The sequence below is a fragment of the Trachurus trachurus genome (genome assembly GCF_905171665.1).
Source record: "Trachurus trachurus genome assembly, chromosome: 3".
In the NCBI taxonomy this organism is placed as follows: domain Eukaryota; kingdom Metazoa; phylum Chordata; class Actinopteri; order Carangiformes; family Carangidae; genus Trachurus; species Trachurus trachurus.
Window position 1 is genome coordinate 18,742,831 of NC_139893.1, and position 19,791 is coordinate 18,762,621.

Consider the following 19,791-nt stretch of genomic DNA (forward strand, 5'->3'; position numbering starts at 1 on the left):
GTTATTGTTGCCATGTTTTATTAAGATGTGGGTGCATAGGTAAAATAGCACTGACATCACACATCCTAACTATCCCTATTTAGCTATTACTTATCTATCACTGAGACTTTGTTCTGAATAAAGCTTTTATTGTTGACTAAAACCCTTATGCCTATTAAAATATACACTCCCTGTCCGTTTGAAGAACATCTTCATTGCCACAGTTTATGAGATGTATCGTCTACAGCAGCTGGTGTAAACTTGTAGCTGATCAGCGGCTGGGTACAGGACCTTCGGGACTTGCAGGGGACGGAGTGAGCAGCGCGCCTGGGCTGGCCACTGCGCGTCGGCGGAGCGTGAAGACCCGTTTTGTCTGTGGGGGGGTCGTTGAATCTCATGGGGCGGATTGTTGTGGAGTAACTCCGTAATGGGACAAGTGATCTGGCTGTTCGGTTTGCGCTTCCTTTTCTCAGTCATCAGGGCAGTGCCCGTGAAGTGTCCAGACCAAGAGCGCAGCAGAGCCCGGTATGTCCGAGGGGAAGAGCGCTGAACGCCGCAGCTTTGAGGCTTCATCACTGACAACTCCTGACCAGATGGTGCCGAAAAAATGACTCGGGCTCTCTCCATCCTCGCTTACCTCTTCTCTCTAGTCCACTGTGAGTGTGTCTTTCTTTTCATATGGGACTTTACTTATTTGGACTGGTACAGCTCCAAATTTATTTGGGGGGAAGTGTGTCTGTGCAGAAGTGGCTCGTCTGCTTTTTGTTTGTTTGTCACAAAAGTCAGATCGCAGCTTTTGATTTTGAGTGCCGCTTTTGTTCAGCGCACTGACTTGACTGCAGAGCTCGAACTATTTTCTCTGTATTGCTTAACTGTTTTTACATTTCAATATACACTGTATAGAGTTAATCACATGTATGAGTTGAAATTGTCACAGGAAAAAAAAAACAGAATTTTTTGCAAGTCCAGCTGAGATGTGATACTTCTGTATATCAACAAAGGGCAATTTGATGAGTCAGTCCTGATATCAGATGTGGCCTGGGAGTCACCAAATCAGCAGTCAGCTCTCAAGGGTTAGGGTTAGATGAGATATTTAGTGTGTCAGGTTACAATCAAAAGGCTTAAGCAACAAATTGGCTTACAAATGATAAAAATGTTTCCTGAAGCTACACAAAAACCTTTGTACCTACCACCCTATTCGGAACGTCTTCAACGTCACATAACTTCATTACTTTTACCTTTGTTACCATATAGCCTTTCCAACAGATTAATTTGTATTTATGGAGAGACAAAAGTACCAAAAACATACATATGCACAAATGTGCAGTTCTTTTACCCTCTTCATACAAAGGAAAGAATATATACATATAAATACCCACATATTATTAATAGTTTATAATTGTTTTGGTTCATTGACACAGTTGTACAATTTTGAAGAAAATGTTGTTCATTGTGCTGTGCAGAGTGACCTTATCAACAGTTCACACACACACACACACACACGCACGCAGGCACGCACGCACGCACACACACACACACACACACACACACACACACAAACACACAGTGGCTACACACAGCAGGTGATTGCAAGTTTGGTAGCTTTGCAAGTGACCTTCACCTCTGGGGAAGCCAGTGCTTGTTTGACTCCGGTCTCCGAGGGCTTTGACAACGCACCATCTGCTTAAGAGTGTTGTGGAGGTCTGACTGTGCTGGATGGGATCTCAGCCAAATGACTGACAAAGGCATTGTCACGACAGCATGTACTGTCCAGCGGGACTAGATTGTCGGCCTGCCACGCCCTGTGAAGCTCCAGGAGTCTGAGGGATGATAATGATACTCACTGCTGGACACTAAGCAAAGGAGAAGCGTTGGAACTGAAGGTTTAATGTCAGTCTTACTTTTGATACACTATATAGCATCAAAAAAGGACAAGTGATAACACAAGTGAAAATTGACAGCACTTGCAATTCTTCTTCAGTGGGCCTATCAGTAAGAGTCTCACCTCATTACAGCTTTTCCCATGAGTAAGTTGACTCAGCTTCTATTGAACATATTGGGGCATTTAAAACCTGGCTTCATGTAAAGAAAATAGAAGAGGTACTGCTACATGTATCCACTCTGCTCCAGATGAGAGGAGCCACTCATCAGTTTCAGTCACGCTTGTCTTCACCCCTTTGACATGGGCATACTTTAGTCAGGGTTGAGGGAGATAGGTGGAGTGTAAAAGTATTGGTATTCATCGCTTAGTCTCATTTAAGGACACATCCAGTGATTTGCCTTCAAGCAAATGCAAAATGATTAACATGCTCTGAAAATGTCTGCCCTCATCCCAAATGTAATTACTTATTTGGAAATTATTTAGGCTATCCTAACATTTTAATATCATTTCCACAACACAGCCATCCTCGACTTCCTTGTAATTGACAGCTGCTGTTTCCCTTAAGACTCTGAAGTCTGGTTTTCAGTTTGTATGATGCAGTTGAATGAACAGACAGAGGAAGGATATGCTGTGCAGGATAACAAACAAAATCAATGAACACATCTGGCAATGGACAGCCATGAATATATAAAGGCTGTGGCATCATGTGTTAGACTAATAGTTAATGTTGGATGCATAAAAAAATGCAATCATAGTTCTTCCCAAAACTTGTTAGAAAAAAACTTGAATCAATGCTACTCACACAGGACATCGTCCCACAGCAATCTACAGAGTTCATCAAAGTCATAGCATCTCTGCCACCCACCAAGATACTCTGTATATGGATAAATACAAAATAATTGTGTCACCAGGTAGCAGCAGTGCTGACTCAGAGGAGCGGCTCATGGAATGGTTGCTGGGAAAGCAACGCTACAATCCACTCATCCGGCCGGCTGTCAACAGGACTGAGAGAGTCACAGTGAAGCTGCAAGTTTCTCTGGCACAGCTCATCAGTGTGGTAAGGCATGAGAATTCCCCATCCCCAGAGGATGTGTCCATCTCTTAGCTCACCTGGGGTGATTGGAGCATGTCCCAGATGACATTGGACATACCCTATCGCATGGTTGACATATAGACTCACACTCACATTCACATCTCTGGACAATTTAGAGTGGTCAGTTAAATACATGTCTTTGGAACATGCGAGAAAGCTGTAGTAAAAGCCCCAGCCGCAGGGCTTAAACCCAGAACCTTCTCTCTTTGAGTGATCAGTGCTACCCACGGCACCACCATGCTGCCAGAGGGTGTTTCTTGCATTTCTTTATGTGTGTCAGGGTTAGTACAGGAACAACAAAGTGGTGGACAGCAAAAGAAAGACGGTAAGAGAAAGAGAATGATAGAAAAGACACTTTGAGAGAGCATTTAATTACAAAGCAGCCTGTGTTGAGAGGCCGTAGCTCTAAAGGGAAGGATGAAGTGGAAGATAGATCTGGTCAGCTGTGATCTCTGCCTCTGTCATGTCCAGATTGAAACTTCAGCACATTGCATTAAAAGGGGCCATAAAGCTGTTTTACCCCCAGTGATAGAGGCCCCGCTCAGATTTACAGCAGCGGCTCCCAGTTGCAGCTCAAGGCAGCAAAACACATTCACAGTCTCAGCCTATGAGTTCCCATTGTACCCTTTGGAGTAATTGGCATTTGCCAGCACACTTAGGCATGTGTGTCATAGCAATGTGATTACAATCCTAACAATAAACACATGTTAACAAGGAGACAAGAGAGGGCTATTGCAAGTTAACCAGATGTCAGATATACAGTAAACATGATAGAAACTAGGAATATTCCTTCATCTAAAGTTTACTGGTGCAACATCTGTCTGAGGTGCTGACATTTTCTGCAGGAGATGCTAATTTGGCCTTTACCTTTAGCTTATAATGTACACTGCGTATTAGCTACACAGCTATTTCAACTGTCTGTCTTGTGTTTAACTATCTATTGATTAATCAGGTTTGAATGTACTCTGAATCGTAACGGCTCTCCATAAGGTGTTACTGTGTAGCCTACTGTTTTTTTTTGTCAACACCACCACGATTTTGAAATAGTATTTTGCTCCTTCATAAATGGTTTGAATCAGCCATAACTCAAGTTATTTCAAACAAGCCACATCACATTTTTTCCACAGCCCACTGGTTGGGAATCACTGCAGACGGTGTCTATACCATGGTTTAAATCTGCGTTTTTGGTATAATTGGAAATGCAATGCTAAACCATTTTCTTATTCTTTTGAAATGTATTCAATGTTAAAAACTGTATTGAAAAATAATTTCCATACCACTTGTACATTTCCAGAATGAAAGAGAACAGATTATGACAACGAATGTCTGGCTTACTCAGGTAAGTGTGATAAAATGCATATACTCTCAATAACCTGTTGTAATGTTAAGTGTCCTTCCACTTGAACTTGAATTAAAGTATATCAATTCTTTCCCACTTCAACGTGGAACAAACCCTCTCTGTAATTGTGCACCAAACATATTTCATTGATAATGAAGCATGTAATTGGAAATGAGCTGCTCTTGAGAAAGTGTGTGGAAGACTTCAGAGGTTTTAGCCTGTTCTTTGTCTCTTCAGCACTGGGTGGATTACAGATTATCATGGGACCCTGCAAAATACGAAGGTATCGACAAACTGCGTATTCCATCCAGACACATCTGGCTCCCAGATATTGTTCTGTATAACAAGTAAGCATTGTTGAAATGTTGTAGAGTCACTTTGCAGAGATTTTTTTTTTTTATGTTTTTTTATGTGTTTTAATGTGAAATGTTTATTCTGAAAAATAGAATGATCATTGGTGCAAAGAATTAGTCTTTAGTCACTTTGATTTCTTGATAGAATCATGAATAAAGCCATACATTTACAGAAAGAAAGTAATGCAGTATAAAAGGGACATGATTAGCAATCTCGCAGTCTTCACTTCTCCTGCTCACTATTAAAGTCTCACTCAAATGACTTTACGAAGCCTTTCCAGAGTTTATATACACCAGAAGCAGATTGTAGATTTAATTGGCTTTTTAAATTGATTGCAATCATCTGTAAGAAATAACCAAAACAACTTCCCAGTGTGGTTTCCTTTAACTACACACTATGATTGCAGTGTTGACAACACATACCTCAGAGAGTGATTCAAGTTAACATTCTCTTTCTTCCTTTTCTAACAGCGCTGATGGTACCTATGAGGTGACAGTCTTCACCAATGCCATTGTTCTTTTCAATGGCAGCATCAACTGGCTTCCTCCAGCCATCTACAAAAGCGCCTGCAAGATCGAAGTAAAGCATTTTCCCTTTGACCAGCAGAATTGCACCCTGAAGTTCCGCTCTTGGACGTATGACCACACTGAGATCGACCTGATCTTGAAGTCTGAGGTGGCTAGTATGGATGATTTCACTCCCAGCGGGGAGTGGGATATCTTGGCTCTGCCAGGCAGACGGACCGTCAATCCCCTGGATCCCACCTATGTGGACCTTACGTATGACTTTATCATCAAGAGGAAGCCCCTTTTTTATACCATAAACTTAATTATCCCCTGTGTTTTGATCACCTCTCTGGCCATTCTGGTCTTCTACTTGCCTTCAGACTGTGGAGAGAAGATGACCCTCTGCATCTCCGTCCTGTTGGCTCTCACTGTGTTCCTGCTTCTAATCTCCAAGATTGTTCCTCCAACCTCACTGGATGTGCCTCTGATTGGCAAGTACCTGATGTTCACCATGGTATTGGTGACCTTCTCTATCATCACCAGTGTGTGTGTGCTCAACGTGCACCACCGCTCCCCCAGCACCCACACTATGCCATCCTGGGTCAAGCTAATCTTTCTTGTGAAACTACCTGCTTTGCTCTTCATGAGACGTCCTCACAATAACTCGGCCCGCCAGCAGCTCCGCCAACAGCGGTGCCTACGGGCAAAGAGAAACATTCTGGGTTTGGGTTACTCAGGGACATCCAAAGGAGGAATCACAATGTCATCTTCTGCCTTGCTTTCCTCCGATTCTGCCTTCTCTACCCCAGGACACAAAAATGTAGCCCCCTCTATGGGCTACACCCACTCCAACAGGAAGGAGGACCTGCGCTCCACAGATTACCTTCCCACTGTTTTCACCTCCACCCAGGACCTCCAGCAGAGAAGCAATTCTGACTGGGTAGCTGATGTCCAGGAGGCGGTGAATGGAGTCCGCTTTGTGGCTGAGCACATGATGGGAGATGACGATGATCAAAGTGTATGTATACACACTTAAAACAATTGTTTCATTGAACAATGTTAAATAATATTAAGAATAATGAATAGGTACATCTTTTTAAGTTTTAATTGACAAAAAATATGAATATAAGATGCTCTTTGTTTCTTTCTACAAAATATAAACACTTTGTATTTTCTTCTTGCTGTAAGATTCAGGGGCAGGACGCTAAATCATTGGTTTAGTTTAGAGTTGGCTCCACTGTTGACCTAATCCTCTTCCATCCATCCTAATCCCACTAAACTGGACCAGAGGTGTTTGTATTGATGTGATAACATTACGTGATAACATACGGTCTGTGACCTCTGAGGTGCAGGATGGAATACCACTAACCCTAAGTAGTGGCTGTGACCTAGCCACTACCAAATTGAAGTCAGACTTTTGGTAATCAATTGCTTTCTCTGACAAATCAATACGATGGGGGAGGGAACCAGAAATGAGAAATAGCTGGTTTCAAAAACTACCAAGGACAGCGCTGAAAATGGGGTGAAAGGGTCAATTGCTATTTCAGTGTAGGTCTCATCAATATAGAGATGGGTCCTTTATCTTAACTGTGTTCACATTCAAATATTATGCTGCTCAATCAGTTTCCAAATGATTCAATTTCCTTTTCAATGCAGGCAAATTGGCATGAATGTGAATGAAAAAAGTGTATTACAGAATACACCAAGTTTTCATTTACGGCTGGAAAACAAGGCTTACATTACATACACTTTAATCCATTCATTCACTCAGTTAGCCTCTCTGCCCCCAAGTGGTCAGTCCGAGGTATAGCGGCACCCACAGAAAACACACTGCAGAGAATTTATTCAGTCAACTAACTTCTGTATTGTGACACATTTTAATTGGCTCATTTCTGTATTTGCAGGTGATAGAGGACTGGAAGTATGTGGCCATGGTGGTGGATCGTATGTTCCTGTGGATCTTTGTGATAGTGTGTGTGGTGGGCACCCTGGGCCTGTTTCTCCAGCCTCTCTTCCAGAGTCAGATTGTTCCAAGCCAGCAGCACAGCTCAGAGACTCCTCGCATCTAATCGACAACAACAACAGAGACTGATGACCTTTAGGGTCTTCATAAGAAACTGAGCTGTAAGGATAAGGAGATGTATTCCAGTAGTTTTTTTTTTTGTTTGTTTTTTTTAGTTTTGAAGTTTTCTTAGGATTTAGCTCTGACACAATGCCCAAAAATACTTGTAAACATTTATTTTGTACATCAGCAGAACAAATAAGATGTTTATGTGAGGTTAAAATTTGATAAAATGTCTCCAAAACCATATAAAGCAATACAACCATCCAAAATGGTATTTACAGTAAGAATTACTGCATGAAGGTCTTTCCCTTTTTCATATCTACAAAGAACTGGACTGAATGTAGCCTCCTCTGCAATCAAGTATGCAAGTGTAATACATGTTGAGCTGTTATGGGAATATAACCAATACAATTTGATTGAGACATGGCAGACGTCAGATGTTTCTTGACTACCTATTTGTGTTGAGTTACATCCCCATATTATTGAAATCTGATGTGTGATTAAAGAATGAAAAATAAAGATAAATCAGTGTCCTCTTTCAGTTTGATTAAATGTATGAAATCCCCAATAAAGTCAGGGTCTTGCCAAAGTGCTCAGTTAATCTATGTTGCAGGTGATAAAGTTTGTCCTCAGAGCCAGTACGTTTGCTGAAGATGTGCCAATTTAAACATTTCATCACACAGAAATGACAGCTGTTCACTTTAGATGTGAGAACGTGTGACCAAGCAAAAAAAAAAAAAATGTTGATACAACAAAATGGATGGAAATGAAAGTGATCTTGATTATGACATCTCTTGTCCAAGTGCTAGCCTGATAACTTGTGCCCTTAAATTAAATACTTCTACAAATCTGTGAAGAAAGGGAGAACTAAATGTATTTAACACTGTAATCTTATAGGGACTCATTTGTGCCTTTACACCACAGTTGATTTCTGTTAAGTGCTCATTTGTTCAGATGGGGTGAGTGCAGCCACACACAACATTTACTACTCAATAAACAGGGCTGAGTGGGCTCCTTAGAGATTCTGCCGACTGCTGGCTCTTTTGTGAGACCTTCATTTAAATCAGGGATTGCAATCAGCATCTATGTTAATGCTTTACTTTAATCTCTGTTTGCAGTTTCCAAGATTATTCATTGCCTTTCCAGTCACCTGTCAACTTCCTGTCATTAGTGAAGAGAGGCAGTGCAGTGCTACAGCATATCCATCAATAATCTATCATCTGCTTCAATCCTAGCAACACTGGGGGAGTCTTCATTCAACACTTTGTGGAAGGTCCCATAAATCATGAGCCTCAAGTCATGAGACATGAATAAATGATGCGTGGAGACATTGTTTTGACACGTGCCCTGTCATGTAAGCAAGCATTTATATTTCTTAAATCATGATTTACCCTAGTACTCTTAGAATGTGAAAATGAACATGTTATTCTCAATGTCTCTTATGGGAAAATCTCTGCAGCATGTTGTGTTTGGTAGCTGTTTGTCACTAAAGACAGTTTTGTTCAATGACCCAAGTGTCTATGTGTAGGTGTAAGAACAATCCCACTTTCACTCTGCCCTGTCTGTGGATAAAAATAAAAAAAAATCTGAAGGTCAAGTTATCAATTATTTCTATCTTTGTGTGATGTAATCTCTTACTGATCCCCCATGGGGTAATTCTCTTTTGGCTTGCCCCACTTAAAGAAGTTAAGAGTGCCTGGTCAGATGCCCATGGTGCTTGTAGGAATTTATTTGTCATCTGAGGGCACTTTAGTAGAGTGGAGAGGTCAACTGAAAAACGTTGGACATTCCCCTCACCCCGCTGGTTTGACATAATGTCAAACTACAGGGCTGCAATCATGTAATACTGCATTACAAAAAGGGCAGAAACCATGTCATTATTAGAGGTGGGGTGAAGTGACAGCATTTTTGAAAAAAAAAAAAAGATATACAATACACGCACACACACACACAATAAAGAAAGTTAGTCATTAATAAAATCTGCTTTGTTGAAGGTCTCCAAAGCTCCAATCCAGTGGTACATAGGCTATTTATCTTGTTTGAAGGCCATTTGGCGCTTTAGTAATATGAACACATAGGCTACACTGTGAGAGGGATTATATATGAACAACACCTGGGTCCATGTCAACCATCCTTAATCGTCTGCACCTACCTGAAAGTGCAAGTTGTAAAATATATACATATAATTTCATTACAATCTACATTCAACAGTAAAAGATACAGATATCTGTAATTAGTAGCCTGCTCCAAAATTTAAGATTATTCAAGGCTACTTATAGTTTGATCATCAGCATTTTGGAATTGACCAAACAAAACACTAGTGATCCCATTCTTATTTGCAAATATATTGCTAAATCCTGATTGGTGCATTGAAATGGCATGACTCCAAAACCAGCAGGATACATAGAGCAAGAAACACTATGGCCAAAAAAACTGTGTGTTCGAAAAATAGTGCGTTCATGTGGGATCCCATCACAAATAGTCAAAGGGTGACTGAGGAAATAGATGAACTATTAGGTGACACCAAACGCAGAATAGTGTATTGAAAAAGCAATTCTACATGTTTAAGATGAACTATATTGTGATATTTAAGTGCAGTTCCCGCAACAAAGAACAGTTTCTTTCTCATGTTTCATTGGACTGGGTCGCTGCTGTGGTGCAGGGGTTTGGCTCCTGTAGCTGTGTGCGTGTGTTGCTCGCTCTCTCTCTCTCTCTCTCTCTCTCTCTCTCTCTCTGGTTCTCTCTCTGGCTGCGGACGCGCTTTCACTCCTGCCACTTTCTCCTGCTGTCTGCTGCGAGGAGCGCGGATCCATCGGACATTTGTCAATTAAACAGCATGAAAGCCAGGTTTTGCTTCGTTTTGCTCACATGTTCCTTTCTCCTGTTTCTTCTGTCAGGTGAGTAACAACCTGGCTACTCTCACTTACTTGTTGCTTCACATTCATCTGTTTTAAGACACGTTTTGCCATATCAAAGTAAGCCAATTATGACAAGAATATTTTATTGTCGACTAACTGTGCATGATTAGAGAGCACGAAATGCTATTTCAAATCAATTTCATGCATCACATTCAAAATATAGCTATATATTAAATAACTTAACCAGTCATGGCTCTTCAGGAAAGTAAGTGTTGTGTCTGTACATTTAATTTTCCTAAAAAAAACAGACCAACAATATGCTGTGCATCAGAGTGTGAACAGTGGTGATTAGTCCCTTATGAGTTAAGTGGAATCTGACACTGCTTCTCTGGATTTCTACCAACTGACGAACGTGATCTTCTGGCAGTTAGTTATCTTGAAGACAAGCTTTTGTTAACCAACTAAACGCTCTGCAGTGATGCCACATACATGATCCTTATGCTCTGATTTAGGAGGCACATGCTCAGAAGCAGAACACAGGCTCTTCTCTGTGATATTCTCCAAGTACAACCAGTACATACGACCAGTGGAAAATGTGTCAGATCCAGTCATTGTTCAGTTCGAGGTGTCCATGTCACAGTTGGTCAAAGTGGTAAGTAGCCTACAAATGGTTTGTTTTGTTTGCCCCCCCCCCCCCTACATGTTTCAGATGTCTGTGTGCTACCTTTGATTTATGGGCCACTGCTTCATTACAGTCAAGCATATATCATCCTGCTCAATGAGCAGTCATGGCCGGAAGGAAAAACAAGGACTAACATAAAGACAGTGCTCAATGTGGAGGGTCTGGGCATAATGCACTGATTTATTATATCTCACAAGAAATTAGTTTCAAGGATTCATTGAGTTTGGACAACAAAGTTCTAGAGAAAGGGATTATCGGCCATCCTATAGGCACCTGAGATAGTACCACCTAAGGGACAGTATGGCTGTTAGTCTGGCCAAGACAAGATGGGAAATGTCAGCTGCCTGAGCACCTCTCAGTGTAGGCAGCCCCTGTCACTCAGTCACTGCCACTTCAGATGAGCGCTACTGGATTTAATGGCAGGTTTTGCTGGGGCTTGTTGACTGCTGTCCGGCGTGGCAGGCAGACGGCTCTCTCACTTGACTCAGACAGGTCTGGAGCGGATGCTGATAATTAAGCAGAAAGGCTGGCATTTGACAAGGAGGACAGCTTCATTCACAAAATGAAAAGCTTTGAATATAGTGGCAGTCCCCCTGCCTGTGTTGAAGGACAAGCACATCATGGGTTTTATTTCATACATTTTACCGTAATCATTTGGTTATGTCATAAATGAGATCTTTACACCAATCAAAGTGATTCACAAATACTTTGTTCAGTGAGAAGGATACTCACCATTAATGAAACTTAATAATGATTAATAAAGCTACTACAGGGAGACTCTCAAGATTGAAAGCAGCAATGGATCTATATGAAGGTAAATGTATGCCACATGTATTGTGTACATAAATCTGCATTAAACTACTAAACTAAATCACTGCAGTCTTCTATGAATTACGCAAATTAGTTATTACGTGTAAACAAATGAGCTTTTGAGTTGCAGGTTGGCAGATTTGGGGTTAGCTGTCTCTCCCCGCTTTTAAGATGAGCCAATGGGCTCTTGGCTAGAGCTTCAAATTGAGACTATAGTGTAGAAAATCTCATCCAAAATTTGGCAAAATAACAAATAGGTAAACAGCCCTGTTTTTATTACATTATTATATATTTATATATTAATACATCAGCCAATGCTGGCCATTGTTTTTTCTTGACAGTTTAAATGGGTAATGTGGGATGCGACACCTTGGAAGCCTTCTCATTTCGCGTTCTCTTGTTTGTTTGTAATCGCTATAAATCAACAGACCTTTATAAGAATTGAATACCTGCCAGGATCTGGAGATGATAGAGACATAACGGATATTTTGTTACATTAATCTTTACTTGATTATTGTAGCAGGCTGCAGAGCCCCTGGTGCTGATGGATGACTATTATTCCCTCTGCACACCTGGTGCTTCTTACCCAGCGATTGCTGTTGGTCAGCTTACACCAATTACAGCCAGGCTATGTGAGCTCATCCAGACCATCAATAGCTCATTGGCCAGGCTGCCTCAGTCATCATCTTGCAATCAGGGATTGTACCACCGGCTATGAAGAGGCTAGAATAGACGAGAGGTTAAGGTGGCAACAGTGTTTTTTTTAAAGACATAGCTGGACCTTTTGGAATATATGCTTGTTCACTCTTTTGCAGAGTTAGATGAGAAGATTCATATCACACCAATGTCAGTCCACTAAATACATAATGAGTTAGTTTAGCTTAGCACTGAGACTGGAAACATGTGGAAAACAACTAGCCCTGCTCTCTCCAGTGGTAATAAAATCTGCATACCAGCAACTGTAGGCTCAGCAGCAACATATCATATCCTGTTTGTTTATTACACAAAAGCAACAAAGTATAAACAACAATGGTCTGTTTACAAGATACAGTGGCTGAGTGCACTCCTGCTCTTTGAGACTTCACAAAAAACAGGCAGCCGAAGGAAAAATATTCAAGATTTGATTTTACATCATATTGAAAACACACACTGAATTCTAAATAGATCTTTATCAGATCTGATCCAGGACATTTTCTTTTGCGTCACTGCACTCACTGATTGTTTTTGTGACCAAGATGTCCAAGCTATCAAAGGGCTTTAAAATTACTTGATGCTCCCAATCCAATCAAACATTGTACTGCGGCCTTCTTCAGTGTACCTGTGCTTACCAGCCGTGTACAACCTCTCCAGGATACTAAATGGTCACCTGAATGGTTCATGTTATGCACTGGGTCATGAGATTGGTTCATTCACGGTCTAAGTCACACACAAACCTTACCCCCACAGTTTTTCTCCCTCCCCCTTTTTAGTCCCTCTGCTCCACCTTTACAACTGAGCTGTTAGAATAAAAGGTAAGGTTGTGCTGTGACCTCCGGGCTCCAGCTGCCATGTGTGTTATTCTCCGGGCATTAAGGACTCAGGTGTGTCGCTCTGAAGAAGACACACAGAGGTCCTGACCTGAAGAAAGAACTGGAATTCCTACATGTGACAGTTCCTCTTTTAACTTAAAACAGTGTTTTCTTTTTATATGCTACGCAATTACATCTATATTGTCTTGTTTTCAGGATGAACTCAATCAGATCATGGAGACCAATCTGTGGCTGAGACATGTAAGTGTATGGTGCATGACTGCAAATCGACCTCAAGCAAGGGCATCAAGCATGGATCCAGCCTTCTGTCATACATGATTATTCGTGGCCAAACTGACAGGTTGAATTATTCATGGGCGAGAGCTTTTTAAACACATTGATCCATGTGGCCTTACTTTCTTTTATTTTAATCCAGTAAACTGAAGGCACTGAGATTTAATGATTTAAAGCAGTATTTTTGAAATAACTTGACAGTGGTCTTGAATTTCAAATGTCAAAAATCACACTTACCTCAATAATCCATATTAATTACAATATTTACTTTGACATTGTGATTAAAACTGAAGTTACACCAGTAAAATGAATTAGATTTTGTCATAATCACATAGATTAAGCCTTGCAACAAAAATACAACTGCTGTATGGCTTGCTTTATCATGTACTCAGTTCCACATGGTGCCTTTGTTTAGAAACATGGTGCAGTGAACCATTTCTGAATGAAACACGGCAGGGCAGTGCTGCAGCTCCCATAACAGGAGCCTATCTTTTCTAGAGCCATGTTCATGTGAAGGGTTGAGCTGTTCTTCTTTGATGTTAGAGAGGTGAAGCACTGTTTCGCGTATTTCAATGTCATTTGTTGTTTTATAGTTCCTGTAAGAAATGGACATAGATGCAAAAAAAAAAAAAAACACACACAGTAAAATCCCCACAGGCATATACAGTACCTACTGTGTTTTTTTTGTTTGTTTGTTTTTTATCTGTAAACCACCTAAATAATGCTTGCAGATGTGGCAAGTTTTGGGCTTTTTTTTGGAAGATATATGCAATATATTGGGAGATATGCTAGAAAAACTAATATCTACCTTATGGGTGGATTATTATTAAACGTTTTACTTAACTCTACATTGAATTGGTTTGAAATATTTGCATGTGCCCTCACTATTGATCTAATGCCTGTATTTTTGATTTGTGCAGTACTTAGATTTATGACTACACAAACATTTTCATCAGCCTCAGCAGTGCTTGATTTCAAGTAAGAGTGTGCTAACACACTTAACTAAGATAGCATACAGTACTTCATGTTAGCATTTAGAACAGCACAGCCTCACAGAACTGTAGCACAACTGTTTATGTTTGGTATTTCATCCAGGAAGTAGTTTATATATTTGATAAATATTTTGTCTAGGTGTTCTGAATCTCAAATGTCCAACTTACTTTGAGTGTGACCCAAACACAATTCAAATTTCTGTAGAAAACCAATTTAAAACTAATTCCATAATGTCTGCTAAGGACAGATCTTTTTCCATTTCCCCAATCTGAAAATTGTTAGGTCTTGTGATCACAACATTTTGTCTGACATTGAAATGTCTTTGAGTTGTTTTTAATCTATCTTAATCATTCTGTGTTTGTTTCAGGTCTGGAATGACTACAAATTACGATGGAATCCAAAACAATTTGGGGGGGTTGAGTTCATCCGAGTGCCATCCAACAGGATCTGGAAGCCAGACATTGTTCTGTACAACAAGTGAGCATAATGCCAATTAAAAAGACTGGCTCAACATTTTTATTGATCGTTTAGTACAATTACCGTAAAGGATCCCAATGACAAACAGTATTAGTTTGCAGGGGTAATTCTTTTGTTTTGCATAGTCTGAAGAGAGAGGATAATTAACATCAGAGGGTGCAATTTACTGAAACCACAGAGTGTTGTTTGATTAATATCTCCAAGATACAATAGTTAATTGTTTATTTCCCTGAATTTAATCTTCAATGACTCATCTGTCTGTGACTGTCCTTATACTTCAACCTTCATTTGACTTACTGTACTCTCTGTCTCTCTCTAAAGTGCGGTTGGAGATTTCCAGGTGGATGACAAAACAAAGGCCCTGCTTCGATATAATGGTGACATTACCTGGATCCCTCCGGCCATATTCAAGAGTTCCTGCAAGATTGACGTCACTTACTTCCCCTTCGACTACCAAAATTGCACCATGAAGTTTGGCTCCTGGACCTATGACAAGGCAAAGATTGATCTGGTTCTGATAGGCTCCACCATCAACTTGAAAGACTTCTGGGAGAGCGGAGAGTGGACGATCATTGATGCCCCTGGTTACAAACATGACATTAAGTACAACTGCTGTGAGGAAATCTACACAGATATCACTTATTCTTTGTACATCCGCCGCCTGCCTCTTTTCTACACTATCAATATGATCATCCCCTGCTTGCTCATCTCCTTCCTCACAGTGCTCGTCTTCTACCTGCCGTCTGACTGTGGTGAGAAAATCACTCTGTGTATCTCGGTCCTGCTGTCTTTAACTGTCTTCTTGCTGGTTATAACCGAGACCATCCCCTCCACGTCTCTGGTCATTCCCCTGATTGGCGAGTACCTCCTCTTCACCATGATCTTTGTCACCCTCTCTATTGTCATCACCGTTTTTGTGTTGAACGTCCACTACCGCACGCCAAAGACACACACCATGCCCTGCTGGGTGAGGAGTGTCTTCTTGGGACTGTTGCCCCGGGTGATGTTTATGACCCGGCCAGAGAGGGACCCTGAGAAGATGGCCGGTAATGTTAATGCAGTTCATTCGAGACCCTGTGCCATTCATTCATCAGGCACTTTGCAGAAGCAGCACAAACCTCAGGCCCTGGCCTCCAGCGTGGTATCCAGTCTGACAAATCGCCAACGGCTTTTCAACAACACCGAGCTTTCCAACCTCAATAACTTAAGTGTTGACCCCGGCAAGGGTGCAGGTACTGGGCTATTGTGCTGCGAGGGCCGCTGCAACTGCTGCTGGCACCAGAGATCCAGCAAATTGCCTGCAGACTCTGGGGGCGGCAGCGGAGGACTGGGGTGTCTTGGGGCACTGACTGGAGGCAGCACTGCTGGTGTAGGAGGAGGGAGTCAGTGCTCCAGCTCTGAGTCCCTGGATGGAGGTATAATGTCTTTGTTGCCACTCTCTCCTGAGGTCAGGGAGGCTATTGAAAGTGTCAGATACATAGCAGAGAACATGAGACTACAGAATGAAGCAAAAGAGGTGAGTACAAGTGATCACAACATTTAACTAAAGCTTTTATAGGAAATAAATTATCTTTGAAGAAACTATAACAATGTCACCATATCTCTGAAAATGATTTCACTGTGATTTATCATAGGTTCAGGATGACTGGAAGTACGTTGCCATGGTAATCGACAGGATCTTCCTATGGGTTTTTGTCCTTGTGTGTATCCTGGGAACAGCTGGCCTCTTCCTTCAGCCTCTATTACTCGGGGAAGACATTTGAATCTGTTTGATAAAACTTAATATTTCAGACTGTTAAGCTGTACAGAGTTTGTTTCGTGTGAGATTTTCAACATGGCTCAGAGAAAGAAAATACAGCATGGGTCCAAAGTCACGAGAAAAGATCACTGTGTCGGCCAAAAGCTGATGTCCATTTAATTTTCATAGATAGTTTATTGTTTATTTGAGGATTAGATTAAGGAATTGCAAATGTGAAGGACCTGGTTATCAAGCAATGGCAAACAAGTTGGCAATCATGTCATTTTTTTGTGTAAAAATAAAAATTTGAAGTAAATGGTAATGCAGTGTATGTGGCAACACTCAGAAATTTGGTGCTGGTGGCATAAACAGAGATACCAGCTCACTATAAATTTAAATAACATCTGCAGAGTCAAATATCTGTTTTGTCATCTGTCTTGATGAGTAATGATTTGTTACAGTGACTATTTAATGTAACGTCAACTTATGTTCGCAGATGGAATATATATTATGAGTGCCCAAAATTAAACTGTTTATAGAGATTTTTTTTTTTTGAACTGTTCAACCTTTAACATAAACATGAATCTCATGTTTGTGAGGATGAAGCAAGGATGTTGACTGTGTTCAAACAGTGACACCATCTGGAAAATTCTTGACACTACAAGTGGTAAAAAAAAATTAAAAAAAAGTTTCCTGGCTGTTTTTGTCATAACCTTTATTGATTCAAACAGTCATCCCATTTGTAAAAAAAAAAAAAAAAAAAAAAAAAAACGTGTTATACTGGTACTAAAACTTTAAAAAGCTCAAATGCATTAAGAGAGCTGCTGTTTGATTTTGTCCAGATAACTTCAGGACAGTGTGGTGGCCGTACAATTTAGCATTTGTTGAATATAATGTATTTACAAAATCCCTAAAAGTATTTGAATTGTAGAGACATTTTAAGTAAATGTAAATAATTAAGGCCTTGTTTACTTGTATTTGTAAATAAATCAGAACAGATATAGACAGATCATAGATGAATAAATTAGAGATGGTGGTTTCCTTGTGATACCAAATATTTACAAAAGCTGTGAGGTGAAGATGTAATTTCAAAGAGACCACTAAGGAGCAGTTTATTACTCTGTTTCACATCCTCCAGGCCCCTGTGGAGCCAACTCAGCTTATTGGATCACAATCGATATAGACCAGCAAATGATGAAGGAGCTTATTGGCTTCCTGGCCAAAATACAATTTTCCACTCTTAATACAAAGGATGTGCAGCATGTCTTAACAGCCCAGTGCACATACACCACCACAAGTCTTAGAAATGAATATATGGTGCCATTGGAAAAACACTGAATCTTGACATTAAGTCAAACTTTATTCCTGACTGTGCTGAAAGTGTTTTAGCACCCTGTATGTGGTCTACTCCTCAGTATGTCACTGTGTGACTCTAAAATCTGAGCAGATGGCAAGCTATGTGATTAAAAGAAAATGCAGCCTATGTTAATTGAATGCTGGCAGGGAAGCACAGACAGATACTGTAGAAGCCCTCTGTCACATCTGATAAGAAACCCCTGGCTAATGAATTTAATTAAAGCTCACTCAGATCTTGTGGCTGATCTACAGGGGATCTCCCAAACAGATAACGACAAAAAGAGCTTCTTAAGAGTATCCATTAATATTTTCTGAAGGTTACATCCTAAAGAGGGGGAAGTGTTAATTCTAAATATGTCATACTGAGCATAAGGCTGTTTTCAGACTGCTATCTGGTACTGTAAGTATGTGCTTTCTTGCTGATGATTGTTTTCTCAAATATTACAAGCCACCACAGACTGTACAGGAAGTGGTTCACTAGTTTCTGCACATGCAGAATAAAATGCAGAAATTTCAGCTTTCTGCTCTCAGGTTGTTCAGACAACAATCTGAGAGGTGACTGTGGAGTCAGGAATACATCATGACACTTGTATGTGAGTATTTTACTGTTTGTATTAATAATTGAGTGAAATTATGCACGCAGATTGAAGGGAATGTGAATTTATTTTTCTTATTCTTCAAGGACTCCTTGAAAAGCAGGTTGTGAACAAAACAAACAGTAAGCTTTCATTGATGAGGAGACGATGATTGTTTTTGCCTTGTATCATTTATAATTCCAAGGTTTGTCTCTATTTCAATAAATTAATTTTGCAGATTTATTTTTTTCCTGCGAGAGTCCTGCACCCTGTAAAAAAGGGAAAGTGAGAGCAGTGACCTTCGGGTAATGTGCAGCACATCTGGATTCAAGAAACACTCCATGGTTTATGTTTATGTATGTAAAGATGTCTTTGGAATCTGTACAATGGTGCTGAACAAAAACCACCCTTACCAGGTACAAAGTTAGTCATCCTCACAGCAGAGGAGGATGACCAAAACAGACATTTCAGTAAGTGATTGATTGTCAGTGACAAGAGATAATGTATGTCATATGTGCCATCTCTGATACCCTTGAAATTCTTGGTGTATGCCAACTTGTCCAGTCTTACCCGAGAAAGAGTCAGACCACGTTTTTATTCAGTGTCACCTGGATGGAGACCACTTTCATGTCTTTCTTGTGAATTTAAACATAGAGTTTTCCTATGTTGATACTGGGGCAGGGCAGGGGCTGACAAAGGAAGAGGGAGAAATGCCGAAAATGAAATTACTGTAAGGAGAGACTCTGGGGAAATAACAGTATGTTTAATTACTCATGATGACAGAAAGAAAACATAACTAGATTCCATTCCGTAAAAAAAAAAAAATGAACACAATGAATTCTCAGAGGATGATCATTAACTTAATTAAAGGTGGAGTAAGCAGTATTGGAGAAGGACTGCTTTCAACAGCAAAACAAGTACAACCCTCTCTTTAGTTCTCCTCCACAAGCTCCACACCCCAAATGAATCAATGCTTATTGATAGCAGCATCATTATGGTGGGATCCTGAACATCTTACATGGTGTTGAGGTGCATGCTCTTTGTTTTGCTTCAAAGATGAAGCATAACAAACCTCATGAAACTTCATAAAACAAATGACGTGCTCACAATCACAGCACCATAACACAGTGGAGTAATAGCTAAATAGAGTCAGTAAGAAAGGAGGATGTGTACCTGCAGTTAGACTAACAAGGAGTTTTGTAGTATGCATCCAAGCAAATAAGTGCACAATTTGAGAAAGATGTGTGTTTTTAGGTGTCCATGGCTATAAAACCTTTTGAAC

General features: G+C 40.4%; 2 protein-coding genes across 2 annotated transcripts; both read left to right on the plus strand.

The window, feature by feature from the left end:
* Nucleotides 1-586: 586 nt before the first annotated feature.
* Nucleotides 587-7,222, plus strand: chrnb4 (cholinergic receptor, nicotinic, beta 4 (neuronal); the record flags this gene model as incomplete). The annotated part of the gene is made up of 6 exons (XM_083992343.1): nt 587-639; nt 2,777-2,918; nt 4,249-4,293; nt 4,531-4,640; nt 5,118-6,171; nt 7,058-7,222. The coding sequence occupies 6 exons, from the start codon at nt 587-589 to the stop codon at nt 7,220-7,222; spliced, it is 1,569 nt and encodes a 522-aa protein (XP_083848469.1).
* A 2,832-nt stretch (nt 7,223-10,054) lies between these two features.
* Nucleotides 10,055-16,603, plus strand: chrna3 (cholinergic receptor, nicotinic, alpha 3; the record flags this gene model as incomplete). Its single annotated transcript, XM_083969285.1, has 6 exons — nt 10,055-10,115; nt 10,589-10,728; nt 13,293-13,337; nt 14,731-14,840; nt 15,162-16,356; nt 16,475-16,603. 6 exons carry the CDS (start codon nt 10,055-10,057, stop codon nt 16,601-16,603), a joined length of 1,680 nt encoding a protein of 559 aa, XP_083825411.1.
* Between the last annotated feature and the right edge of the window lie 3,188 nt (nt 16,604-19,791).